Source organism: Coregonus clupeaformis, chromosome 10 (genome assembly GCF_020615455.1).
Source record: "Coregonus clupeaformis isolate EN_2021a chromosome 10, ASM2061545v1, whole genome shotgun sequence".
In the NCBI taxonomy this organism is placed as follows: domain Eukaryota; kingdom Metazoa; phylum Chordata; class Actinopteri; order Salmoniformes; family Salmonidae; genus Coregonus; species Coregonus clupeaformis.
Window position 1 is genome coordinate 5003691 of NC_059201.1, and position 27619 is coordinate 5031309.

General features: G+C 48.8%; 1 protein-coding gene across 1 annotated transcript in view; it reads right to left on the bottom strand.

Annotated features, from left to right (window-relative positions):
• Positions 1–735: 735 nt before the first annotated feature.
• The window catches only part of LOC121575768 (LIM and cysteine-rich domains protein 1-like), a 43359-nt gene continuing 16475 nt past the window's right edge, over positions 736–27619 (bottom strand). The window contains exons 2-8 of the mRNA XM_041889063.1: positions 26463–26557; positions 22632–22752; positions 18977–19102; positions 13118–13267; positions 12333–12566; positions 4480–4695; positions 736–1411 (exon numbers count right to left, since the gene is read on the bottom strand). Of these exons, the coding sequence (XP_041744997.1) occupies positions 1298–1411; positions 4480–4695; positions 12333–12566; positions 13118–13267; positions 18977–19102; positions 22632–22752; positions 26463–26557 (1056 nt within the window). The 3' untranslated portion in view covers positions 736–1297. The remainder of the gene's footprint in view (positions 1412–4479; positions 4696–12332; positions 12567–13117; positions 13268–18976; positions 19103–22631; positions 22753–26462; positions 26558–27619) is intronic.

The following is a 27619-nucleotide window of genomic DNA, read 5'->3' on the forward strand; positions in this document are numbered from 1 at the left end:
GTCACTGAGCTCTTCAGTAAGGCCACTCTACTGCCAATGTTTGTCTATGGAGATCGCATGGCTGTGTGCTCGATTTTTATAGACCTTTCAGCAACGGGTGTGGCTGAAATAGCCGAATCCACTAACTTGAAGGGGTGTCCACATACCTTTTGTATATATAGTGTATTTCTGGATCATTTGTAGTGTTGGACCTCCCTAGATGGCCCTTCCTAATGACTACCTGATATCTGATACTCAGCCAATGTAAGCTAGTTACTGCATTCTATCATGGCACCCATGACTATTAATGTATGTGTTTCAGCCTCTCATGAAAGAGCCCTTAGTTTACAACCAATCACTGAGGACTTTATTAACAGTTTATATGCAGTGGAAATGAATGGAAATCCTGCATGGGGGTAGGTCCCAGAGAGAAGGGTTGGCCCAGTGACATAGAATGATATGTTATGTAAAATAAATCATTATTATATACATATTATGTCATTCTATCTCTAGAAAATGGCCGACCCTGGTGTAATGGGTTTGCTGGTGGATGGGGTGGGGGGGGGCCTAAACCAGTCTTGGTGATTGGCGTAAAGAGCACAAGCCTGTCTTAAACTGGTCTTATTTTTTATTTTATTTATTTTATTTTTTGGTCATTTAGCAGACGCTCTTATCCAGAGCGACTTACAGGAGCAATTAGGGTTAAGTGCCTTGCTCAAGGGCACATCGACAGATTTTTCACCTAGTTGGCTCGGGGATTAGAACCTGCGACCTTTCGGTTACTGGCACAACGCTCTTAACCACTAAGCTACCTGCCGCCCCGTCTTGGTGTTTAGGGGCAGGAACTGTCAGAAGCTGTCTTAAACATGGTTAGGGCTGGGTGGTAGAGGGCCTAACAGGCTTAGGGCTGGGTGGTGGAGGGCCTAACAGGCTTAGGGCTGGGTGGTAGAGGGCCTAACAGGCTTGGGGCTGGGTGGTAGAGGGCCTAACAGGCTTAGGGCTGGGTGGTAGAGGGCCTAACAGGCTTAGGGCTGGGTGGTAGAGGGCCTAACAGGCTTGGGGCTGGGTGGTAGAGGGCCTAACAGGCTTGGGGCTGGGTGGTGGAGGGCCTAACAGGCTTGGGGCTGGGTGGTAGAGGGCCTAACAGGCTTGGGGCTGGGTGGTGGAGGGCCTAACAGGCTTAGGGCTGGGTGGTGGAGGGCCTAACAGGCTTGGGGCTGGGTGGTGGAGGGCCTAACAGGCTTAGGGCTGGGTGGTGGAGGGCCTAACAGGCTTGGGGCTGGGTGGTGGAGGGCCTAACAGGCTTGGGGCTGGGTGTTTAGGGACAGGAACAGGGGCTGTCAAGACTCTGGCCACACCGCCAGCAGCAGTAATGGTCGTGGTGCCACGCCCGGCCATCTGCCCCCTTCTTGTAGTCCTCACAGAAGATCAGCTGCAAACAGGAGGAGAAAAGATTAAAGTTTAAGGGTTCTTCGTTGGGTAAAAGGTTTCTCTATGGAGCCGGAAAAGTCACCCTTAGACACAAATCAAAATACTAAACTGACTTTAGAGATACTGTATCTGACTTTAGAGATACTGTATCTGCGGTTGTCGCCCCTTAGAATTAGAATGAATAGAAGTGGCGTCCCTCATTCAATTAATAATAATAATTAAATGTATTATGTCTAGTGTGTATTTTGTATACAGCAGTACTGTGTGTCAAAGACAATTTTTCCCTTGGGACATTAAAGTTCATCCTCTCCTATTCTATTTCTGAGTCCCTCTTGACCACGTCACACCCTGAACAGCGTGGTCTGGCCCCTCACCTCCCCTCCCCTCACCTCGTCACATCCTGAACAGCGTGGTCTGGTCCCTCCCCTCCCCTCACCTCGTCACACCCTGAACAGCGTGGTCTGGTTCCTCCCCTCACCTCGTCACACCCTGAACAGCGTGGTCTGGTCCCTCCCCTCCCCTCACCTCGTCACACCCTGAACAGCGTGGTCTGGTTCCTCCCCTCACCTCGTCACACCCTGAACAGCGTGGTCTGGTTCCTCCCCTCACCTCGTCACACCCTGAACAGCGTGGTCTGGTCCCACCCCTCCCCTCACCTCATCACACCCTGAAACGCGTGGTCTGGTCCCTCCCCTCACCTCGTCACACCCTGAACAGCGTGGTCTGGTCCCTCCCCTCACCTCGTCACACCCTGAACAGCGTGGTCTGGTTCCTCCCCTCACCTCACCTCATCACACCCTGAACAGCGTGGTCTGGTTCCTCCCCTCACCTCGTCACACCCTGAACAGCGTGGTCTGGTTCCTCCACTCACCTCGTCACACCCTGAACAGCGTGGTCTGGTCCCACCCCTCCCCTCACCTCATCACACCCTGAACAGCGTGGTCTGGTTCCTCCCCTCACCTCGTCACACCCTGAACAGCGTGGTCTGGTTCCTCCCCTCACCTCGTCACACCCTGAACAGCGTGGTCTGGTCCCACCCCTCCCCTCACCTCATCACACCCTGAACAGCGTGGTCTGGTCCCTCCCTTCACCTCGTCACACCCTGAACAGCGTGGTCTGGTCCCTCCCCTCACCTCACCTCGTCACACCCTGAACAGTGTGGTCTGGTCCCTTCACCTCGTCACACCCTGAACAGCGTGGTCTGGTCCCTCCCCTCCCCTCACCTCGTCACACCCTGAACAGCGTGGTCTGGTTCCTCCCCTCACCTCGTCACACCCTGAACAGCGTGGTCTGGTCCCTCCCCTCCCCTCACCTCGTCACACCCTGAACAGCGTGGTCTGGTTCCTCCCCTCACCTCGTCACACCCTGAACAGCGTGGTCTGGTTCCTCCCCTCACCTCGTCACACCCTGAACAGCGTGGTCTGGTCCCACCCTCCCCTCACCTCATCACACCCTGAAACGCGTGGTCTGGTCCCTCCCCTCACCTCGTCACACCCTGAACAGCGTGGTCTGGTCCCCCCTCACCTCGTCACACCCTGAACAGCGTGGTCTGGTTCCTCCCTCACCTCACCTCATCACACCCTGAACAGCGTGGTCTGGTTCCTCCCTCACCTCGTCACACCCTGAACAGCGTGGTCTGGTTCCTCCCTCACCTCGTCACACCCTGAACAGCGTGGTCTGGTCCCACCCCTCCCCTCACCTCATCACACCCTGAACAGCGTGGTCTGGTTCCTCCCTCACCTCGTCACACCCTGAACAGCGTGGTCTGGTTCCTCCCCTCACCTCGTCACACCCTGAACAGCGTGGTCTGGTCCCACCCCTCCCTCACCTCATCACACCCTGAACAGCGTGGTCTGGTCCCTCCCTTCACCTCGTCACACCCTGAACAGCGTGGTCTGGTCCCTCCCCTCACCTCACCTCGTCACACCCTGAACAGTGTGGTCTGGTCCCTTCACCTCGTCACACCCTGAACAGCGTGGTCTGGTCCCTCCCCTCACCTCACCTCGTCACACCCTGAACAGCGTGGTCTGGTTCCTCCCCTCACCTCGTCACACCCTGAACAGCGTGGTCTGGTCCCTCCCCTTCACCTCGTCACACCCTGAACAGCGTGGTCTGGTCCCTCCCCTTCACCTCGTCACACCCTGAACAGCGTGGTCTGGTTCCTCCCCTCACCTCGTCACACCCTGAACAGCGTGGTCTGGTCCCTTCACCTCGTCACACCCTGAACAGCGTGGTCTGGTCCCTCCCCTCCCCTCACCTCGTCACACCCTGAACATCGTGGTCTGGTCCCTCCCCTCACCTCGTCACACCCTGAACAGCGTGGTCTGGTCCCTCCCCTTCACCTCATCACACCCTGAACAGCGTGGTCTGGTCCCTCACCCCTCACCTCGTCACACCCTGAACAGCGTGGTCTGGTCCCTCCCCTCACCTCATCACACCCTGAACAGCGTGGTCTGGTCCCTCCCCCTCACCTCGTCACACCCTGAAAAGCGTGGTCTGGTCCCTCCCCTCACCTCGTCACACCCTGAACAGCGTGGTCTGGTCCCTCCCCTCACCTCGTCACACCCTGAACAGCGTGGTCTGGTCCCTCCCCCTCACCTCGTCACACCCTGAACAGCGTGGTCTGGTCCCTCCCCCTCACCTCGTCACACCCTGAACAGCGTGGTCTGGTCCCTCCCCTCACCTCACCTCGTCACACCCTGAACAGCGTGGTCTGGTCCCTTCACCTCGTCACACCCTGAACAGCGTGGTCTGGTCCCTCCCCTCACCTCGTCACACCCTGAACAGCGTGGTCTGGTCCCTTGACCTCGTCACACCCTGAACAGCGTGGTCTGGTCCCTCCCCTTGACCTCGTCACACCCTGAACAGCGTGGTCTGGTCCCTCCCCTCACCTCGTCACACCCTGAACAGCGTGGTCTGGTCCCTCCCCTCACCTCGTCACACCCTGAACAGCGTGGTCTGGTCCCTCCCCTCACCTCGTCACACCCTGAACAGCGTGGTCTGGTCCCTCCCCTCACCTCCCCTCACCTCGTCACACCCTGAACAGCGTGGTCTGGTTCCTCCCCTCACCTCATCACACCCTGAACAGCGTGGTCTGGTCCTCTGGCAGTAGTGTCTTCCACAGAGCAGCTCTCCCTCCCTCCAGTAGTACACTAGATCCACCAGAGCCTCTCCACACTCTGAACACACGAAGCAGGTCGCGTGCCACTGCTTGTCGTAGCCTGCCCACTCTGCATACACCACAGGACTGTCCAGGGGGGCGAGCTCCCCGCAACCACTGCAATGCTGTAGGAGGGGCGAGTGGAAGGGGGGTGAGGGGAGGGGGGGGGGGGGAGCAAAAGTGAAAGGGAGATGGGGAATAAGAGGGAACAGAGGGAGACAAAAACAATACCACTGAGCATTTTGTGGAACAATGAAAATCTGAGCACCATGAAAAGATGAACATGGCAGTCACGATCCAGATGGAGCAACGCTAGCCCAGTCCAAGAGAGAGAGACACTGACACCACAGGAATTGGGAGGGGGTTGGGTGTAACCCACTAGCCGGTATATGGTCCTATCCACACAACATGATGATAGTGCATCGGCCTCTCTCAAAGCCCACATCACTATAGCAACAGCACCAAGGCCAAGCCCGAAACATGGTGCATTTCCTGTTATGATATAAGCAATCACAGTCAGATGTTTAGTCAGAGTTTGTTTTCATACTGCTTTCTATCTGTCTGTCTGTCTGTCTGTCTAGTATCTATCTATCTGTCGCCCTCTCCCTCCCTCTCTCGTAATGATGGCCTGTATGTGCTGTATATAAGATTTTTAAATAATATATACAGTACCAGTCAAACGTTTGGACACACCTACTCATTCCAGGGTTTTTCTTCATTTTAACTATTTTCTAAATTGCAGAATAATGGTGAAGACATCAACACTTCTAGAATAAGGCTGTACCTTAACAAAATGTGGATATACAGTTGAAGTCGGAAGTTTACATACACCTTAGCCAAATGCATTTAAACTCAGTTTTTCACAATTCCTGACATTTAATCCTAGTATGTGTCAGAATAATAGTAGAGAGAATGATTTATTTCAGCTTTTATTTCTTTCATCACATTCCCAGTGGGTCAGAAGTTAACATACACTCAATTAGTATTTGGTAGCATTGCCTTTAAATTGTTTAACTTGGGTCAAACGTTTCGGGTAGCCTTCCAGAAGCGTCCCACAATAAGTTGGGTGAATTTTGGCCCATTCTTCCTGACAGAGCTGGTGTAACTGAGTCAGGTTTGTAGGCCTCCTTGCTTGCACACGCTTTTTCAGTTCAGCCGACACATTTTCTATAGGATTGAGGTCAGGGCTTTGTGATGGCCACTCCAATACCTTGGCTTTGTTGTCCTTAAGCCATTTTGCCACAACTTTGGAAGTATGCTTGTGGTCATTGTCCATTTGGAAGACCCATTTGTGACCAAGCTTTAACTTCCTTACTGATGTCTTGAGATGTTGCTTCAATATATCCACATAATCTTCCTTCCTCATGATGCCATCTATTTTGTGAAGTGCACCAGTTCCTCCTGCAGCAAAGCACACCCACAGCATGATGCTGCCACCCCCGTGCTTCACGGTTGGGATGGTGTTCTTCGGCTTGCAAGCATACCCCTTTTTCCTCCAAACATAACGATGGTCATTATGGCCAAACAGTTATATTTTTGTTTCATCAGACCAGAGGACATTTCTCCAAAAAGCACGATCTTTGTCCCCATGTGCAGTTGCAAACCGTAGTCTGGCTTTTTTATGGCGATTTTGGAGCAGTGGCTTCTTCCTTGCTGAGCGGCCTTTCAGGTTATGTCGATATAGGACTCGTTTTACTATGGATATAGATACTTTTGTACCTGTTTCCTCCAGCAAGGACCTTTGCTGTTGTTCTGGGATTGATTTGCGCTTTTCGCACCAAAGTATGTTCATCTCTAGGAGACAGAACATGTCTCCTTCCTGAGTGGTATGTCGGCTGCGTGGTCCCATGGTGTTTATACTTGCGTACTATTGTTTGTACAGATGAACGTGGTACCTTCAGGCATTTGGAAATTGCTCCCAAGGATGAACCAGACTTGTGGAGGTCTACATTATTTTTTTGAGGTCTTGGCTGATTTCTTTTGATTTTCCCATGATGTCAAGCAAAGAGACACTGAGTTTGAAGGTAGGCCTTGAAATACATCCACAGGTACACCTCCAATTGACTCAAATGATGTCAATTAGCCTATCAGAAGCTTCTAAAGCCATGACATCATTTTCTGGAATTTCCAAGCTGTTTAAAGGCACAGTCAACTTAGTGTATGTAAACTTCTGACCCACTGGAATTGCGATACAGTTAATATAATAATATAATATAATATGCCATTTAGCAGACGCTTTTATCCAAAGCGACTTACAGTCATGCGTGCATAATTTTTTTTTGTGTGTATGGGTGGTCCCGGGGATCGAACCCACTACCTTAGCGTTACAAGCGCCGTGCTCTACCAGCTGAGCTACAGCTATAAGTTAAATAATCTGTCTGTAAACAATTATTGGAAAAAGTACTTGTGTCATGCACCGACTTGCCAAAACGATAGTTTGTTAACAAGACATTTGTGGAGTGGTTGAAAAACAAGTTTTAATGACTCCAACCTAAGTGTATGTAAACCTCCGACTTCAACTGTATATGTGTGACATCAAATGGTTTTGTGATGAATAAACCATTTGATTCGATAAAAGATGGAGTTGAATTTGTCCTTTGTAACATATTTTTTTTCCATCATTCTTTATATCATTGATCTTAGCTTCATAATACAGTTTCTTCTTCTTTTTGGTGAGTTTAGTCACATAAATTCTCAATTTGCAATAAGTCAACCAGTCAGATGTGCAGCCAGACTTATTAGCCACTCCTTTTGCCCCATCTCTTTCAACCAGACAGTTTTTCAATTCCTCATCAATCCATGGAGCCTTAACAGTTCTAACAGTCAGTTTCTTAACAGGTGCATTTTATCAATAACTGGAAGAAGCAATTTCATAAATTCATAAAGTGCAGCATCTGGATGCTCCTTATTAATCACATCAGACCAACAAATATCTGTAACATCATCCACATAAGAGTCACAGCAACATCTTTTGGATGATCTCTTATACACTATTTTAGGCCCAGCTTTTGGAACTTTGGCTTTCCTGGATATAGCCACTGCATCTACAGTAATGGGTACGGATACAGCTTTAGAACAAAGTTCATCAGTATTAGTAAAAATGTGATCAATACATGTGGATGATCTTGTTCCTGTAGTGTTTGTAAACACCCTGGTAGGTTGATTAATAACCTGAACCAGATTACAGGCACTGGTTACAGTGAGAATCTTCCTCTTGAGTGGACAGCTCGATGAAAACCAGTCAATATTCAGGTCCCCAAGAAAGTAGACCTCTCTGTTTACATCACATACACTATCAAGCATTTCACACATATTATTTAGATACTGACTATTCACACTTGGTGACCTACAGCAACACCCCAAAAGAAAAGGCTTTAGATGTGCCAGGTGAACCTGTAACCACAACACTTCAATAACACATCACATAAGATCCTCTCTAAGCATTACAGGGATATGGCTCGGAATATATACAGCAACACCTCCTCGATAAGCATTCCTGTCTCTTCTATAGATGTTATATTCTGGTATTGCTACTGCTGTATCATCAAATGAATTATTTAAGTGAGTCTCAGAAATGGCTAATATATTAATGTTATCTGATGTTTGCAAGTTATTGATTTCATGAACCTTATTTATAAGGATACATATATTAACATGGGCTATTTTCAGCCCTTTCCTGGGCAGCTTAACAGAGATGAACATAATATGGAAAAGAGCAAACCAAGCAAGAGAAAAATATATACATTCAGCAGTCCATTAATCAGTTGGTGTGTGTGTGCTGCGGGGTTAAAGCTACGAACCCATAGGCTTGGCTGTCTCGTCCCTTCCAGGCTTTTGGGAGGGAGGGTGGACAATGAGCCTGTCATAGCGGATGTAAGCAATGTCCCACGTGCTCTGGCAGCTTTCATGACTGGGATAAGTTATTTTATCTTCTGGCACACAGCTTCAGGATAGTCCTCATTAAGGAAGATATACGTTCCTCTCAAGTTCTTGGCTCTTTACAGAACAGCTACCTTTTTCTTGAACCTCAGGAACTTGACCACTAACGGCCTGGGCATGTCACCTGGGCCAGTGGGGGGGTTTTTCACCCCTTTTTCTCCCCAATTTCATGATATCCAAATTGGTAGTTACAGTCTTGTCCCATCGCTGCAACTCCCGTACAGACTCGGGAGAGGCGAAGGTCAAGAGCCATGTGTCCTCTGAAACATAACCCTGCCCAGCCGCACTGCTTCTTGACACACTGCCTGCTTAACCCGGAAGCCAGCCGCACCAACGTGTCGGAGGAAACCCCGTACAGCTGGTGACCTGAAGTCAGCGTGCAGGCGCCCGGCCCGCCACAAGGAGTCGCTAGAGCGCAATGGGACAAGGACATCCCGGGACGGACAAACTTTCCCCTAACCCGGACGACGCTGGGCCAATTGTGCACCGTCTCATAGGTCTCCCGGTCGTGGGATCGAGGCTGGGATCGAACCAGGGTCTGTAGTGACGCCTCTAGCACTGCGATGCAGTGTCAGTGCCTTAGACCGCTGCGCCCCTCGGGAGGCCCTGGGTTTTTCAGTTCAGTTTCAGCACCTCAATCTTCCTGTGGTCCATCTTCAGTTTCTCCGAGATCATTTTTCTCACGTTGTCCTCAGGCTCCGTCCAGGTCTCGTGTGGAGACTCTGCAATTCCTTCCACAACCATGTTGTTCCTCATTGATATGCACACGAGATAATCTGATTTCTCCGTCATTGTTATCATGAATTCACATACAGAACTGATGTCCTCTCTCAATGATTTACAGATTGTCATCTTCTTCAGGTCCTGGACCTCTCTGGTCAGGTCGTCCATTCTTTTATTAGTTGACTCCACCAGTATTTGGACAAAACACTTGAAGCAATTTTCTTGTTGTTGTAACAACTGCTTGTAAAACAATTTTTTTTTGGTTTGTTTAAAAGATCCTTCTCCTGTGATAGAGAGACACCACTGTCCTCAACGGTACTCCCACCGGCTTTGGTCTTTGTCATGGTAGCAATGTAGGCTACGCTGATACTCCTCACAGTTACAGACAGGGTAGGTCACAGGGAAGATTGAAAACAAACAGCAGGGATCTAAATCAGCCACAAGCCCAGGACAATCCGCGGTCCCAACCACAATGGCTAACCGCGTCGCGGCGCTGTGTTTAAGCCCTCATGAAAACTCAGCTAGCTTGATAGGCAGCTAGCTAGCAGCTGGGCTAGCTGCTACGCCAAGCTGCTCCTCAGACCCTGGTCAGATAGTAGCGGTCCCAGCAACTGATGCCAACCACCTCGCGGGATCCAAACTCAAAAGTTAGCTAAATAGTAACCAAACTTTTTCAATAGACTTTCAAAACAACAAACCGAGCTCTCCCTCATTCCGCATTCAACAGGAAGTCACGTGTACTAGATGATGCTGTGGCCCTGTAATTACTTGAGTGTCTATTGATTAGGTGGAGACCATTGCATATTTCCCTGAGCAGCAGAAGAAGAATTACAACTGTTTCCTGATAAAGAGAAGCTTGGTTTTGGCTTGGCTCTCTTTTTGGCTTGGCTTGGCTCCCTCTCTCTGGCAGCTCTCTCTTTCTCTCTGGCAGCGCTCTCTTTCTCTCTGGCAGCGCTCTCTCTCTCTGGCAGCGCTCTCTCTCTCTCTCTCTCTGGCAGCGCTCTCTCTCTCTCTCTCTGGCAGCGCTCTCTCTCTCTCTCTCTCTCTCTGGCAGCGCTCTCTCTCTCTCTCTCTCTCTCTCTCTCTCTCTCTGGCAGCGCTCTCTCTCTCTCTCTCTCTGGCAGCACTCTCTCTCTGGCAGCTCTCTCTCTCTCTCTCTCTCCGGCAGCTCTCTCTCTCTCTCTCCGGCAGCTCTCTCTCTCTCTCTCCGGCAGCTCTCTCGCTCTCTCTCTGGCAGCTCTCTCGCTCTCTCTCTCTGGCAGCTCTCTCTCTCTCTCTCTCTCTCTCTCTGGCAGCTCTCTCTCTCTCTCTTCGTCTTTCCGCAATTGTTTGCCTCTTTCCTCACCTCCGTATTGACCTTCTCCAATGCGTTTTTGAAAAGGAGGCACGGAGCGCGAACTAGAGGAGTCGAGGAAAGAATAAATAGTCTCAGGCTGCGTCCCAAATAGCACCGTATTCCCTGGCCAGAGCCCAAAAGTAGTGCACTATGTAGGAATAGGGTGCCATTTGGGACGCATCGTCAGTCTGAGCCGGGGGTAACAGAAGGAGATCATTACTACTTCACAGGTCACCGATCAGACTGACGACGTTAGTTGAAGCTCATTGAGGACACTGTTGGGCCAACAGAACTCACATGAAAAGTCCTTGCACGTCAAAGTTCAGAGTTCTGAAAACTAGTAACACAGGAGAATGATAGATATTTAGAGTTCTGAAAACGTCAATGCTGTATGATGAGTTAAAAAGATGTATACCAGAAGATGACTGTACTTATAACTTACCCTGACTCTGTCATGCTAGGTAATGTGTTCAGGAAAAACAACCTATCCTGACTACAGTGTATTTCTGTCCTACCAACCCCCAGGACACTATAGTGCCTGTGTTCTCCACTTCACCTAAGCATGCCTTACTACCTAGCCAATAGGAAACTGCTAGCTCTATGTGCAGTAACAGTGACAGAATCTGACCAGGGAAAATGTCTAGTTCCCCAGGTTGAGCTCACATAGCAGTCAGGAGAATGATATATAGTGGCTTGCAAAAGTATTCACCCCCCCCTTTGGCATTGTTCCTATTTTGTTGCCTGGACAACCTGGAATTAAAATGGATTTTGGGGGGGTTTGTATCATTTGATTTACACAACATGCCTACCACTTTGAAGATGCAAAATATTTTTTGATTGTGAAACAAACAAGAAATAAGACAAAAAAAGAAAGAAAACTTGAGTGTGCATAACTATTCACCCCCCCCCCCCAAAGTCAATACTTTGTAGAGCCACCTTTTGCTGCAATTACAGCTGCAAGTCTCTTGGGGTATGTCTTTCTTCAAGTGTTGGATTTTCCCCACAGCGACCAATCACCACCATTCATTCTGATCTTAACTCCTATATGTGAACTTTATGGTTCAACATAATTAAAAGCCTTTGTGTTATGCATGTCAAAACAAATAATTATTCGTTTTTAAAAACTCAAATTATTCTTGTAGGAAAATTAAAAGTGCAGGGGTGATGAAAGAAAAGTAAGGAATGGAGTAATGAAAGAGAAAAATAAAATAGCCTAAGGATTGAAAGGCTTGGAGTGGAGTGGGAGGCCCCCTCTCTCTAGAGCAGATTGAAAGGCTTGGAGTGGAGTGGGAGGTCCCCTCTCTAGAGCAGATTGAAAGGCTTGGAGTGGAGTGGGAGGCCCCCTCTCTCTAGAGCTGATTGAAAGGCTTGGAGTGGAGTGGGAGGTCCCCTCTCTAGAGCAGATTGAAAGGCTTGGAGTGGAGTGGGAGGTCCTCTCTCTAGAGCTGATTGAAAGGCTTGGAGTGGAGTGGGAGGCCCCCTCTCTCTAGAGCAGATTGAAAGGCTTGGAGTGGAGTGGGAGGTCCCCTCTCTAGAGCAGGAGGAGGCTGCTAGATGGAGAGGATAGGTGAGAGACAGGGTCAAAATAGACCTGTATTCAAGTACTATTAGAAATCATTTCAAATACTTTATCTGTGCTTGATTGAGCTTGCCTGGCTTAAATGGAACCAATAGAAAAGTTCCAAAAACACAAACCCCGCCCATCTGGCACTTCAGGCAAGCTAAAGCAAACGCTCCTGTAAATAGTGTACCAATGAGACTTACATATTCACTTTTCCTACAGCCGTCAGTCCCATTGGTGGTGGGAGTATAAATAGGGTCTGGCTGGATAATGGTGGCCTGCCCATTCCCAGTCCCAGTCCCAGTTCCGTTCTTCTGCTTATCTCCTTTGATCACGGTGGGCGGAGGGTGAGCTCCTCCCTCCCCAGGCAGCGCCACCTCCCCCACCCCAAGAGCCTCTTCCTTGTAGGTCTTCATGAAGACAGACATGGTTTGGAGCTGGTGGGGGAACAAAGACCGACAATGGAAATAACCTTTCAGGCTATATGATGTATAGTCCATCCTCAACTATGTTTAATGAATGTAATGTTTATTACTGCAGGTGCAGCTTAATATGTATTAATAAATATCAAATCGTGTCAAAAGAAATGATGGGTATCCATCTGCGCTCTTTAAATATCCTTTATATCAAATAGTGTCTGTTACAGGTGTGTGGGTTTGAAAATAATCTGACCGATGAGATACATTTTTTAAGATTTTAGTCATTTAGCAGACGCTCTAATCCAGAGCGACTTACAGGAGCAATTAGAGTTAAGTGCCTTGCTCAAGGGCACATCGACAGATTTTTCACCTAGTCGGCTCGGGGATTAGAACCAGCGACCTTTCGGTTACTGGCACAACGCTCTTAACCACTAAGCTACCTGCCGCCCAGGTGGAGCACACTATCAAAAATGTGGACAAATCCAAAAAAATGGAGGCTTAAATGCTAAAATATAGAGGATTTATTTATAATTTATTTGGACAAGAAGCATATCAAATCAAAATCTAACCTGGTCCTCTGACAGAGGCCTGTGGCACTGGGAGGGGTCCTGATCGTAGACAGGTAGCTGCCTCATCAGCTGCCTGCGCCGGTACATCGCTCCCTCAGTCCCTGCTACAGGACGCTTTTCCTCCGGGAGCAACTCCATGTACAGCATGGCCTGGAAAGGGGAGGGGCAGAGCGAGAGAGATAGAGGAGAGAGGAGAGAGGAGAGAGGAGAGAGAGAGATAAAGGAGAGAGATAGAGGAGAGAGAGACAGTGAATCCCAAACCACCCCCTCGCCCATATCAACTCGCGCTGAGGGCCCTCCGTTGTCACGTGTTGCTGACAAAACTCTGAGGGAGACTTCCAGAGAGTGGTGAGGGGCTCCATAAACCCATCAACTTCGGACTTGAATGATGCAATTAATGTTCCACTTTTAAATAATAAAACAAGCATGAAACTCAAATGAACAAATCCCCCCTGTCATTTTACAAGATATACACTGAGTATACCAAACATTAGGAACACCTTCCTAATATTGAGTTACAACAGCAACAATAGAATCAAATCTAATGTGTTCAGACAAGTATTTTTTTTAACTGTCACTTTTAGGAGCTGGTTCCTGTAATACAATCGAGAGTATGCTTGATCTAAACGCTAGTTGGTCTTGATCTAAACGGTACAGTTGGTCTTGATCTAAACGCTAGTTTGTCTTGATCTAAACGGTACAGTTGGTCTTGATCTAAACGGTACAGTTGGTCTTGATCTAAACGGTACAGTTGGTCTTGATCTAAACGGTACAGTTGGTCTTGATCTAAACGCTAGTTGGTCTTGATCTAAACGCTAGTTGGTCTTGATCTAAACGGTACAGTTGGTCTTGATCTAAACGGTACAGTTGGTCTTGATCTAAACGGTACAGTTGGTCTTGATCTAAACGGTACAGTTGGTCTTGATCTAAACGGTACAGTTGGTCTTGATCTAAACGGTAGTTGGTCTTGATCTAAACGGTAGTTGGTCTTGATCTAAACAGTAGTTGGTCTTGATCTAAACGCTAGTTGGTCTTGATCTAAACGGTACAGTTGGTCTTGATCTAAACGGTACAGTTGGTCTTGATCTAAACGGTACAGTTGGTCTTGATCTAAGCGGTACAGTTGGTCTTGATCTAAACGGTACAGTTGGTCTTGATCTAAACGGTACAGTTGGTCTTGATCTAAACGGTACAGTTGGTCTTGATCTAAACGGTACAGTTGGTCTTGATCTAAACGGTACAGTTGGTCTTGATCTAAAGCGGTACAGTTGGTCTTGATCTAAACGGTACAGTTGGTCTTGATCTAAACGCTAGTTGGTCTTGATCTAAACGGTACAGTTGGTCTTGATCTAAACGGTACAGTTGGTCTTGATCTAAACGGTACAGTTGGTCTTGATCTAAACGGTACAGTTGGTCTTGATCTAAACGGTACAGTTGGTCTTGATCTAAACGGTACAGTTGGTCTTGATCTAAACGCTAGTTGGTCTTGATCTAAACGGTACAGTTGGTCTTGATCTAAACGGTACAGTTGGTCTTGATCTAAACGGTACAGTTGGTCTTGATCTAAACGCTAGTTGGTCTTGATCTAAACGGTACAGTTGGTCTTGATCTAAACGGTACAGTTGGTCTTGATCTAAACGGTACGGTTTGTCTTTGACTAGTTCTTTATGTGACTGACTCCACTGTAGTCAGCAGCAGCTATAGCTGGCTTTGGAACCTGAGATTGGTTCCTTTAACACTGAGCTATACCCAACGGCTGCTTCCCAAATGGCACCCTATCCCCTATGTGGTGCACTACTTTAGACCAGAGAATGGCACCCTATCCCCTATGTGGTGCACTACTTTAGACCAGAGAATGGCACCCTATCCCCTATGTAGTGCACTACTTTAGACCAGAGCCCTACGGTAGGCAGCCGTGGCGTGTTTACCTTCCCAGTAGCGGAGAAACAGAACCTCTACTCCAGTGGTTCCCAACCTTTTTTCGGTTACTGTACCACCAACTGAATTTTCCTCTGCCCGGAGTACCCCTGAAGTACCCCCTCTTGTGCATTTTACCAGTAGGCCTATGGTCTCATGAGTCTTCTCAAGTACCCCCCCTGTGGATAGACTTAGGTCCTATTACCCCTGGTTTGGAACCACTGCTCTAATCTACAGGGTCCCTGTTAGGGAACAGAGCACAGAGAGGTCCATTCACACTGTAGTTCCCTGAGGCCCTTCTCCCTGTGCTGCCCCATACACAGCCACACCGCAGCGGACTGCGTTACCCACGCTGCAACACTGCCTCTTTGTTATTAACAGAACAGCCTTTATATGATGGTGTTCAACATCACCACTTTATAAGTAACGTTATATGACAAAAAACCTTCTTGGCAGATGTTTATATTTTTGTATTTGTTAGAGCACACACACGCACACGCACACGCACACGCACACGCACACGCACACGCACACGCACACGCACACGCACACGCACACGCACACGCACACGCACACGCACACGCACACGCACACATTCAACACATTCCAGATCGGTTCCACAGTGGAACAAGCAGCTAACCCTCACAGCGCTGAGGGACCATCACTCTCTCCTACAGCCTCCAGGTTGCTGTCAGCACAGTGTGGCCTCGCTAGCAAAGCACTCCTTCTCTCCTTTCTTCTAGTCTCTCCATCCTTCCTTCTCTCCATCCCGTGTCTTCATTCCTCCAGCCCTCCTCCTCTTCTACTGTCAGCCCTCTGTGGCCTATCACAACCCTCCATCTATTCTACTGTCAGCCCTCTGTGGCCTATCACAACCCTCCATCTATTCTACTGTCAGCCCTCTGTGGCCTATCACAACCCTCCATCTATTCTACTGTCAGCCTCTTCTACTGTCAGCCCTCTGTGGCCTATCACAACCCTCCATCTATTCTACTGTCAGCCTCTTCTACTGTCAGCCCTCTGTGGCCTAGAACACCACTCTATTCCTCTTTTCTCCATCTCTAACAAAACGTATCTAGTTAGCTGGCCACTAGCTAGCCACTCAAAACAGCCAATCATCCTTCATCTCTCCCCTAATAACAGAGGTCATCAAACACATTCCAAACAGCCTCAGTAAATAGTAAACTTCAGTCACAAAACCTCTTGGAAGAGGACACATCAGTCACATTGGGTTTTCTTTGTAAGGGTGGGCTACAGCGCTCTTTTAGTGGTAAACTCTGCTCCCCACTCTCTGCCTGGCTGTTCCATTCTACAATCCTGGGGTAAAGCTCACCACTCACCATTCTACAATCCTGGGGTAAAGCTCACCACTCACCACTCCACAATCCTGGGGTAAAGCTCACCGCTCACCACTCTACAATCCTGGGGTAAAGCTCACCGCTCACCACTCTACAATCCTGGGGTAAAGCTCACCGCTCACCACTCTACAATCCTGGGGTAAAGCTCACCACTCTACAATCCTGGGGTAAAGCTCACCGCTCACCACTCCACCACTCAACAATCCTGGGGTAAAGCTCACCACTCACTACTCCACCACTCAACAATCCTGGGGTAAAGCTCACCGCTCACCACTCCACCACTCTACAATCCTGGGGTAAATCTCACCACTCCACCACTCCACAATCCTGGGGTAAATCTCACCACTCCACCACTCCACAATCCTGGGGTAAATCTCACCACTCCACAATCCTGCCTGTCATTAGTGTGTCCTGATGAAGGTTTCCTGGAAGGCCGGCCCTGGCCTTAAGAGCATGAGGGAGGCTTACACACAAACACACACACACACACACACACACACACACACACACTCCGCACAGGCAGGCTTTAGCATGCAGGCTGCACCACAGACAGGCTGCATCATGCTCCTCAGTGAATCATAAAACTCTGAGGTATTCTTAGAGAGAGATCACTAATATGTACTGTACCACTAACAGAAGATACAGTAACTGTACCGTGTGTCAACAAAATGCATAGCAAAGACTACACTGAGATCGTATTTAAAAAGATGAATGAAACTCTCAATCCAATATAAAAATATTTTGATCAATTTGTCACAATCTGATGTAGTTTTCTGTCGTATAGGTAAGACTAGACGACGCGCTACAACGTTCTATGGCAGCCGTGTTAGCTCCCCCAGTGGTATAAAGTCTATGGCAGCCGTGTTAGCTCCCCCAGTGGTATAAAGTCTATGGCAGCCGTGTTAGCTCCCCCAGTGGTATAAAGTCTATGGCAGCCGTGTTAGCTCCCCCAGTGGTATAAAGTCTATGGCAGCCGTGTTAGCTCCCCCAGTGGTATAAAGTCTATGGCAGCCGTGTTAGCTCCCCCAGTGGTATAAAGTCTATGGCAGCCGTGTTAGCTCCCCCAGTGGTATAAAGTCTATGGCAGCCGTGTTAGCTCCCCCAGTGGTATAAAGTCTATGGCAGCCGTGTTAGCTCCCCCAGTGGTATAAAGTCTATGGCAGCCGTGTTAGCTCCCCCAGTGGTATAAAGTCTATGGCAGCCGTGTTAGCTCCCCCAGTGGTATAAAGTCTATGGCAGCCGTGTTAGCTCCCCCAGTGGTATAAAGTCTATGGCAGCCGTGTTAGCTCCCCCAGTGGTATAAAGTCTATGGCAGCCGTGTTAGCTCCCCCAGTGGTATAAAGTCTATGGCAGCCGTGTTAGCTCCCCCAGTGGTATAAAGTCTATGGCAGCCGTGTTAGCTCCCCCAGTGGTATAAAGTACATAAGTAGTACTTCAAAGTATTTTTATTTAAGTCGTTTTTTGTAGTATCTGTACTTTACTATTTATATTTTTCAACTACTTTTACTTCACTACATTCCTAAATAAAATAATACACTTTTTACTCCATACATTTTCCCCTGGCACCCAAAAGTACTCGTTACATTTCGAATGCTCAGGCATGACAGCAGATATTGGTCCAATTCACGAACTTATCAAGAGAATGCGCAGTCATCCCTACTGCCTCTGATCTGGCGGACTCGCTAAACACACATATTGGGTTTGTATATAGTCTGAGTGTTGGAGTGTGTTATTGGGTTCGTATATAGTCTGAGTGTTGGAGTGTGCCCCAGTCTGTCTGTAAACGAAATAAAACACAAGAAAATCGTGCCGTCTCATTTGCCTAATATAATTATATAATATAAGGAATTCGAGATGGCATTTTGATATAGCATTTGCTTTTACTTTTGATACTTAAGTACATTTTAGACTTTTACTTGAGTCATTTTCTGGCATCTTTACTTTTACTCAAGTATAACATTTGGGTACTTTTTCCCACCACAGAGTGCCCCATTAACATTAAATGAGAAATATTTTTAGAAAATGCTATGTAACTGAATATCTAGAATAATATATATATATATAAAAGTTGGCCGAACTCTCTAAATATATGTCTCTGTGGTGATGGTGGCTGTGGCCCGTGGACGGACCATCAGTTCTGACTGACTAAGGTGGGAAATGCCAAGCATGGAACTATGTCGATCTCTACTACATCACACCCCAATGCTGCCTCTGGCTGAGGCTCGCTGTGCCGTTACGGTCAGGTCCTACTCTGGAAGAGAGCAAATCTTTAAACGGAGCTCTTTAATGTAGGAGCTGGACCAGGTCCGACCAGGCCTTTTGTCCACAGGGACCCTAGAGGTCTCGTGGCAGAGCAGAGTGGAGCGCGTTAGGAGGACAGTCGGACAGAAGGTCTGGAAATAAACCTCATGGTTCTTCCATTGGCTGACAGGCAGGAAGTGTGCCCACTGTGTGTCAGAGGGAAACATTTCCCCTTCCCTTCCCTTCCCTTCCCTTCCCTTCCCTCCCCTTCCCTTCCCTCCCCTCCCCTTCCCTTCCCTTCCCTTCCCTTCCCTTCCCTTCCCTTCCCTTCCCTTCCCTTTACCAGTTTCTGTGTGAGTCCTGGCGGGGCCCAGTCGTAGGTGATGGTGTTGAAGGTAGGGTCCTTCCTGGAGACGACAGGGTTGGTGATGACCATGCGGTTACGTTTGTACACCCGGACGCCCTTCACCTGTAACACAATGGAAATGTATTTACAGTGTTTATGGCCTAGGGTGGTCAAACAGTCTAAGCTGATGCTGCAGGTTCAACGCTGCTAAAGTGCCTTGCAGAAGTATTCATCCCTCTTGGCGTTTTTCCTATTTTGTTGCATTACAACCTGTATTTTAAATGGATTTTTATTTGGATTTCATGTAATGAACATACACAAACTAGTCCAACTTGGTGAAGTGAAATAAAAACAATAACTTGTTTCAAAAAATTCAAAAAAAAAACTATTACGGAAAAGTGGTGCGTGCATATGTATTCACCCCCTTTGTTATGAAGCCCCGAAATAAGATCTGGTGCAACCAATTACCTTCAGAAGTCACATATTTACAGTGGGGAGAACAAGTATTTGATACACTGCCAAATTTTGCAGGTTTTCCTACTTACAAAGCATGTAGAGGTCTGTACTTTTTATCATAGGTACACTGTGAGAGACGGAATCTAAAACAAAAATCCAGAAAATCATAATGTATGATTTTTAAGTAAATAATTTGCATTTTATTGCATGACATAAGTATTTGATCACCTACCAACCAGTAAGAATTCCGGCTCTCACTCACCTGTTAGTTTTTCTTTAAGAAGCCCTCCTGTTCTCCACTCATTACCTGTATTAACTGCACCTGTTTGAACTTGTTACCTGTATAAAAGACCTGTCCACACACTCAATCAAACAGACTCCAACCTCTCCACAATGGCCAAGACCAGAGAGCTGTGTAAGGACATCAGGGATAAAATTGTAGACCTGCACAAGGCTGGGATGGGCTACAGGACAATAGGCAAGCAGCTTGGTGAGAAGGCAACAACTGTTGGCACAATTATTAGAAAATGGAAGAAGTTCAAGATGACGGTCAATCACCCTCGGTCTGGGGCTCCATGCAAGATCTCACCGCGTGGGGCATTAATGATCATGAGGAAGGTGAGGGATCAGCCCAGAACAAGCCAGCGCATGTCCAGGCCCGTCTGAAGTTTGCCAATGACCATCTGGATGATCCAGAGGAGGAATGGGAGAAGGCCATGTGGTCTGATGAGACAAAAATTTAGCTTTTTGGTCTAAACTCCACTCGCCGTGTTTGGAGGAAGAATAAGGATGAGTACAACCCCAAGAACACCATCCCAACCGTGACTCATGGAGGTGGAAACATCATTCTTTGGGGATGCTTTTCTGCAGGACGACTGCACCGTATTGAGGGGAGGATGGATGGGGCCATGTATCGCGAGATCTTGGCCAACAACCTCCTTCCCTCAGTGAGAGCATTGAAGATGGGTCGTGGCTGGGTCTTCCAGCATGACAACGACCCGAAACACACAGCCAGGGCAACTAAGGAGTGGCTCCGTAAGAAGCATCTCAAGGTCCTGGAGTGGCCTAGCCAGTCTCCAGACCTGAACCCAATAGAAAATCTTTGGAGGGAGCTGAAAGTCCGTATTGCCCAGCGACAGCCCCGAAACCTGAAGGATCTGGAGAAGGTCTGTATGGAGGAGTGGGCCAAAATCCCTGCTGCAGTGTGTGCAAACCTGGTCAAGACCTACAGGAAATGTATGATCTCTGTAATTGCAAACAAAGGTTTCTGTACCAAACATTAAGTTCTGCTTTTCTGATGTATCAAATACTTAGGTCATGCAGTAAAATGCAAATTAATTACTTAAAAATCATACAATGTGATTTTCTGCATTTTTGTTTTAGATTCAGTCTCTCACAGTTGAAGTGTACCTATGATAAAAATTACAGACCTCTACATGCTTTGTAAGTAGGAAAACCTGCAAAATCGGCAGTTTATCAAATACTTGTTCTCCCCACTGTAGTTAAATAAAGTCCACATGTGTGCAATCTAACTGTCACTTGATCTGAGTATATATTCACCTGTTCTGAAAGGAGTCTGCAACACCACTAAGCAAGGGGCAACACCAAGCAAGTGGCACCATGAAGACCAAGGAGCTCTCCAAACAGGTCAGGGACAAAGTTGTGGAGAAGTACAGATCAGGGTTGGGTTATAAAATAATATCTGAAACTTTGAACATCCCACGGAGCACCATTTAATCTATTATAAAAAAATGGAAAGAATATGACACCACAACAAACCTGCCAAGAGAGAGCTGCCCACCAAAACTCACGGACCAGGCAAGGAGGGCATTAATCAGAGAGGCAACAAAGAGACCAACGATAACCCTGAAGGAGCTACAAAGCTCCACAGCGGAGATTGGAGTATCTGTCCATAGGACCACTTTAAGCCGTACACTCCACAGAGCTGGGCTTTACGGAAGAGTGGGCAGAAAAAAGTAATTGCTTAAAGAAAAAAATAAACAAACACGTTTGGTGTTCACCAAAAGGCATGTGGGAGACTCCCCAAACATATGGAAGAAGGTACTCTGGTCAGATGAGACAAACATTTAGCTTTTTGGCCATCAAGGAAAACGCTATGTCTGGCTCAAACCCAACACCTCTCATCACCCCGAGAACACCATCCCCACATTGAAGCATGGTGGTGGCAGCATCATGCTGTTGGGATGTTTTTCCATCGGCAGGGACTGGGAAACTGGTCAGAATTGAAGGAATGATGGATGGCACTAAATATAGGGTAATTCTTGAGGGAAACCTGTTTCAGTCTCCCAGAGATTTGAGACTGGGACGGAGGTTCACCTTTCAGCAGGACAATGATCCTAAGCATACTGCTAAAGCAACACTCAAATAGTTTAAGGGGAAACATTTAAATGTCTTGGAATGGCCTAGTCAGAACCCAGAACCCATCCAACTTGAAGGAGCTGGAGCAGTTTTGCCTTGAAGAATGGGCATAAATCCCAGTGGCTAAATGTGCTAAGCTTATAGAGACATACCCCAAGAGACTTTCAGCTGTAATTGCTGCAAAAGGTGGCTCTACAAAGTATTGACTTTGGGGGGAGAATAGTTATGCATGCTCAAGGTCTGTTTTTTTGTCTTATTTCTTTTTTGTTTCACAATAAATAATATTTTGCACCTTCAAAGTGGTAGGCATGTTGTGCAAATCAAATGGTACAAACCTCCCAAAAATCTATTTTAATTCCAAGTTGTAAGGCAACAAAATAGGAAAAATACCAAGGGGGGTGAATACTTTCGCAAGCCACTGTATTTCAGCAACTCTCTCCTATCTTTCGTGTCTCTCTATTTTATCCAATACAATATATTTATTTATTTATTTATTTATTTATTTATCTATCCTTGATTTAGTCCCATTGGCATCAGAAGACCTCTTTTACGAGGGATACCTGCCTGGCCAAATAACTTGAAATATCCTTGAAATACCTGTGTAGCTCAGTTGGTAGAGCATGGCGTTTGCAACGCCAGGGTTGTGGGTTCGATTCCCACGGGGGGCCAGTATGAAAATGTATGCACTCACTAACTAAGTCGCTCTTGATAAGAGCGTCTGCTAAATGACTAAAATGTAAAGATTTGAAATGCAGTGTATCAACTTGAAATGGCTGAATTTATTTTTGATGGGCAAATGCATCAAATTAAAGATCACCTTGGCTGTCAGGTGGACGTATTTGGAGTCGGCGAGGAGACGACCCATCTTGTGATCGTCCTCTAGGTCTGAGCTGGGACCGTGATCCTCCACACTGCAGCCACACTGGGTACAGGCTTTCCTGGAGGCAGATAAGTAGTTTCATATAAAGGCAGAGCGGAGCACGGCAGAGCGGAGCACGGCAGAGCGGAGCACGGCAGAGCGGAGCACGGCAGAGCGGAGCACGGCAGAGCGGTCCTCCAGGTCTGGACACCCTGCATGCTTTCCTGATTGGGGTGGGGGGCAGAACAGAACAGAGCGGAAGAGAACAGAGTAGGGCAAGGCAGAACAGAGCAAGGCAGAGAGCAGAGCAGAACAGAGCAGGGCAGAAGAGGGCAGAGCAGGGCAAGGCAGAACAGATCAGGGCAGAACAGAGCAGAGAAGGGCAGAACAGGACAGAAGAGATCAGGGCAGGGCAGAACAGGACAGAGCAGGGCAGAACAGATCAGGGCAGAACAGAGCAAAGAAGGGCAGAACAGGACAGAACAGACCAGGGCAGGACAGAACAGAGCAGAGAAGGGCAGAACAGAGCAGAGAAGGGCAGAACAGATCAGGGCAGGGCAGAACAGGACAGAGCAGGGCAGAACAGGACAGAGCAGGGCAGAACAGAGCAGAGCAGGGCAGAACAGATCAGGGCAGGGCAGAACAGGACAGAGCAGATCAGGGCAGGGCAGAACAGGACAGAGCAGGGCAGAACAGGACAGAACAGGGCAGAACAGGGCAGAACAGGGCAGAGCAGGGCAGAACAGGGCAGAGCAGGGCAGAACAGGACAGAACAGGGCAGAGCAGGGCAGAACAGGGCAGAACAGGACAGGACAGAGCAGGGCAGAACAGGGCAGAACAGGGCAGAACAGAACAGGACAGGGCAGGACAGAACAGGACAGAACAGGACAGAGCAGGGCAGGGCAGGACAGAGCAGGACAGAACAGAGCAGAGCAGGGCAGAACAGGGCAGAACAGGGCAGAACAGGACAGAGCAGGGCAGAACAGGACAGAGCAGGGCAGGGCAGGACAGAACAGGACAGAGCAGGACAGGGCAGAACAGGACAGAGCAGGGCAGGGTAGGACAGAACAGAGCAGAGCAGGGCAGAACAGGGCAGAACAGGGCAGAACAGGGCAGAACAGGGCAGGGCAGGACAGAACAGGACAGAGCAGGACAGGGCAGAACAGGACAGAGCAGGGCAGGGCAGGACAGAGCAGGACAGAACAGAGCAGAGCAGGGCAGAACAGGGCAGAACAGGACAGAGCAGGACAGGGCAGGACAGAACAGGACAGAGCAGGACAGGGCAGGACAGGGCAGGGCAGGGCAGGGCAGGGCAGGGCAGAACAGAACAGGGCAGAGCAGGGCAGGGCAGAACAGAACAGGGCAGAACAGGGCAGGACAGGACAGAACAGGGCAGGACAGGACAGAGCAGGTCAGAACAGGGCAGAACAGAACAGAACAGGGCAGAACAGGACAGGACAGGGCAGAACAGGACAGGACAGGGCAGGACAGGACAGAGCAGGGCAGGGCAGGACAGAGCAGAACAGAACAGGACAGAGCAGGGCAGAATAGGGCAGAGCAGGGCAGAGCAGGGCAGAGCAGGACAGAGCAGGACAGAGCAGGGCAGGGAAGGACAGAACAGGACAGAGCAGGACAGGGCAGAACAGGGCAGGGCAGGACAGAGCAGGACAGAACAGAGCAGAGCAGGGCAGAACAGGGCAGAACAGGACAGAGCAGGGCAGGGCAGGGCAGGGCAGGGCAGGGCAGGACAGAACAGGACAGAGCAGGACAGGGCAGAACAGGACAGAGCAGGGCAGGGCAGGACAGAGCAGGACAGAACAGAGCAGAGCAGGGCAGAACAGGGCAGAACAGGGCAGAACAGGACAGAGCAGGGCAGGGCAGGGCAGGACAGAACAGGACAGGGCAGAACAGGACAGAGCAGGGCAGGGCAGGACAGAACAGGACAGAGCAGGACAGGGCAGGACAGGGCAGGGCAGGGCAGAACAGAACAGAACAGGGCAGAGCAGGGCAGGGCAGAACAGAACAGAACAGGGCAGAACAGGACAGGACAGGGCAGAACAGGACAGGACAGGGCAGGACAGGACAGAACAGGGCAGGACAGGACAGAGCAGGTCAGAACAGGGCAGAACAGAACAGGACAGGACAGGGCAGGACAGGGCAGGACAGAGCAGGACAGGACAGAGCAGGTCAGAACAGGGCAGAACAGAACAGGGCAGAACAGGACAGGACAGGGCAGAACAGGACAGGGCAGGGCAGGGCAGGGCAGGACAGGACAGAGCAGGGCAGGGCAGGACAGAGCAGAACAGAACAGGACAGAGCAGGGCAGAATAGGGCAGAGCAGGGCAGAGCAGGACAGAGCAGGGCAGGGCAGGACAGAACAGGACAGAGCAGGACAGGGCAGAACAGGACAGAGCAGGGCAGGGCAGAACAGAGCAGAGCAGGGCAGAACAGGGCAGAACAGGGCAGAACAGGACAGAGCAGGGCAGAACAGGACAGAGCAGGACAGGGCAGAGCAGGACAGAGCAGGGCAGGGCAGGACAGAGCAGGACAGAACAGAGCAGAGCAGGACAGAGCAGGGCAGGGCAGGACAGAACAGGACAGAGCAGGACAGGGCAGGACAGGACTGGGCAGGGCAGGGCAGAACAGAACAGGACAGAACAGGGCAGAGCAGGGCAGGGCAGAACAGGGCAGAACAGGACAGGACAGGGCAGAACAGGACAGGGCAGGACAGGACAGAACAGGGCAGGACAGGACAGGGCAGAACAGAACAGAACAGGGCAGAACAGGACAGGACAGGGCAGGACAGGACAGAGCAGGGCAGGGCAGGACAGAGCAGAACAGAACAGGACAGAATAGGGCAGAGCAGGGCAGAGCAGGACAGAGCAGGGCAGAACAGAACAGATCAGATCAGGGCAGGGCAGAACAGCTGACATATATTCTTCTATATTCTTGTACAAAACACTTCCACTCTTTGTGATGGGTGTGTGTGCTCTGTTCTGTGTTGGTCCTGATTGGTCATTTGATCAGAACCAGCAACTTAAGGATATACTTGATCCCTCCAATTTAAAATCTGTTTCTGTTCATTGTTCCTCTCTAAATCAGGGACTGATTTAGACCTGGGACACCAGGTGGCTGCAATTAATTATCAGGTACAACAGAAAACCAGCAGTGCTCCGGACCTCGTAGGGTAGGATTTCAATACCCCTGGCCTAGGTTGAAGACATAGGTTAGGACAAGTCATATTCACAAGCTTTGGAAAATAAACTGATTCATGCAAAAGGAGCAAAACATTCCAGAATCGTCAGGGGAAAACTAAGGGGAACTAGGAAAACGAAGGAAGAAGGGGAACTAGGAAAAAGAAGGAAGAAGGGGAACTAGGAAAACGAAGGAAGAAGGGGAACTAGGAAAACTAAGGAAGAAGGGGAACTAGGAAAACTAAGGAAGAAGGGGAACTAGGAAAACTAAGGAAGAAGGGGAACTAGGAAAACTAAGGAAGAAGGGGAACTAGGAAAACTAAGGAAGAAGGGGAACTAGGAAAACTAAGGAAGAAGGGGAACTAGGAAAACTAAGGAAGAAGGGGAACTAGGAAAACTAAGGAAGAAGGGGAACTAGGAAAACTAAGGAAGAAGGGGAACTAGGAAAACTAAGGAAGAAGGGGAACTAGGAAAACTAAGGAAACCATCCTGCTTTACGCCACCGTTGTGTGTGTTTTTGTGTGTGTGTGTGTGTGTGTGTGCGCGCGCGCATGTATGTGCATGCATTGTGTGTTTAACGTTGGGGATAAATTACCTCCAGGAATGTGGGAGGAATCCAGAGCAGATCCCTTTACATGACAGACACGCTGCACCCTTCACCACTAGAGCTGCAGACCACTGCTGTTCCATCTGGAGAGAGAGAAGGAGGACAATGATTAGACAAGGAATACAAGGAGGGAAACACTCAATGGACACAGACCTGAGCCTCAGAGCCTGTATCCTGAACTAATAAGCATATAGAAACACATCATATTAGAAACGCATCATATAGAAATGCATCATATAGAAATATATAGAAACGCATCCTATAGAAACACATTTGATTTATTAGGATCCCCATTAGCCAACGCCAATGGAGACAGCTAGTCTTACTGGGGTCACTTACTGACACATAATGAAAAAGACATTACAGACAAAATACTTTACAATTTACATACATTTCAAAACATTAACATGTAGTGTGTGTGCATCTATCAGTGTCATGAGCACTCTCTCTCCCTGGTAGCAACATTAATTGCATTCAATTATCTTCCACTCTGCTCACCTCCCTCTCTCTACTCAGCCTAACTAGCTCCACCTGCCCTGCTCTGCTCTTGTTACCTGGCCAGCTGCACTGCATTTCCCACTCACCATCCTCACCTTGCCTCACTCTGTTCTAATTACTCTGCCAGCTGAACTGCATTTCCCCACTACCTCTCCCAGTATATCAAGCCCTGTTTTTCAGCCAAGCCCTGTCAGATCGTCTTCAAACCCGGACCAGTAACCTGCCTGTCTGCGCTCTGACTCCTGTTTGTGATACCGATCCTTTCTTGACTGCCTCCTTGTTCTACTGCCCCGTCTATCCCAACCTGCCTTCTGGACCTCGACTACTCTCCGATCTTCAGCCCCTCCGGTAACTCGTTTCTGCCTTCTGTCTCTCACCACGATATTTGCCCAGCCCTGATCTGTACTTCTGCCTGCCATTCATATTGCTGTTGTGTGTGTGTGTGTTCCCCCAGGTCTCCGACCACCAGATGAGCGTGCCCAGACGTTTCACCACCCTCAGCCCGATACGCCGCTCCATCACTGGGGAACACACACACTAAGCACTTGGACTGGACACCCCCGGACATTTGGTGACCCCCGGAGCACAGGTACCCACAGGAGGACCCTGAAAGACCCCTGACACCCCTGGGACTCCTCTTCCCGCCT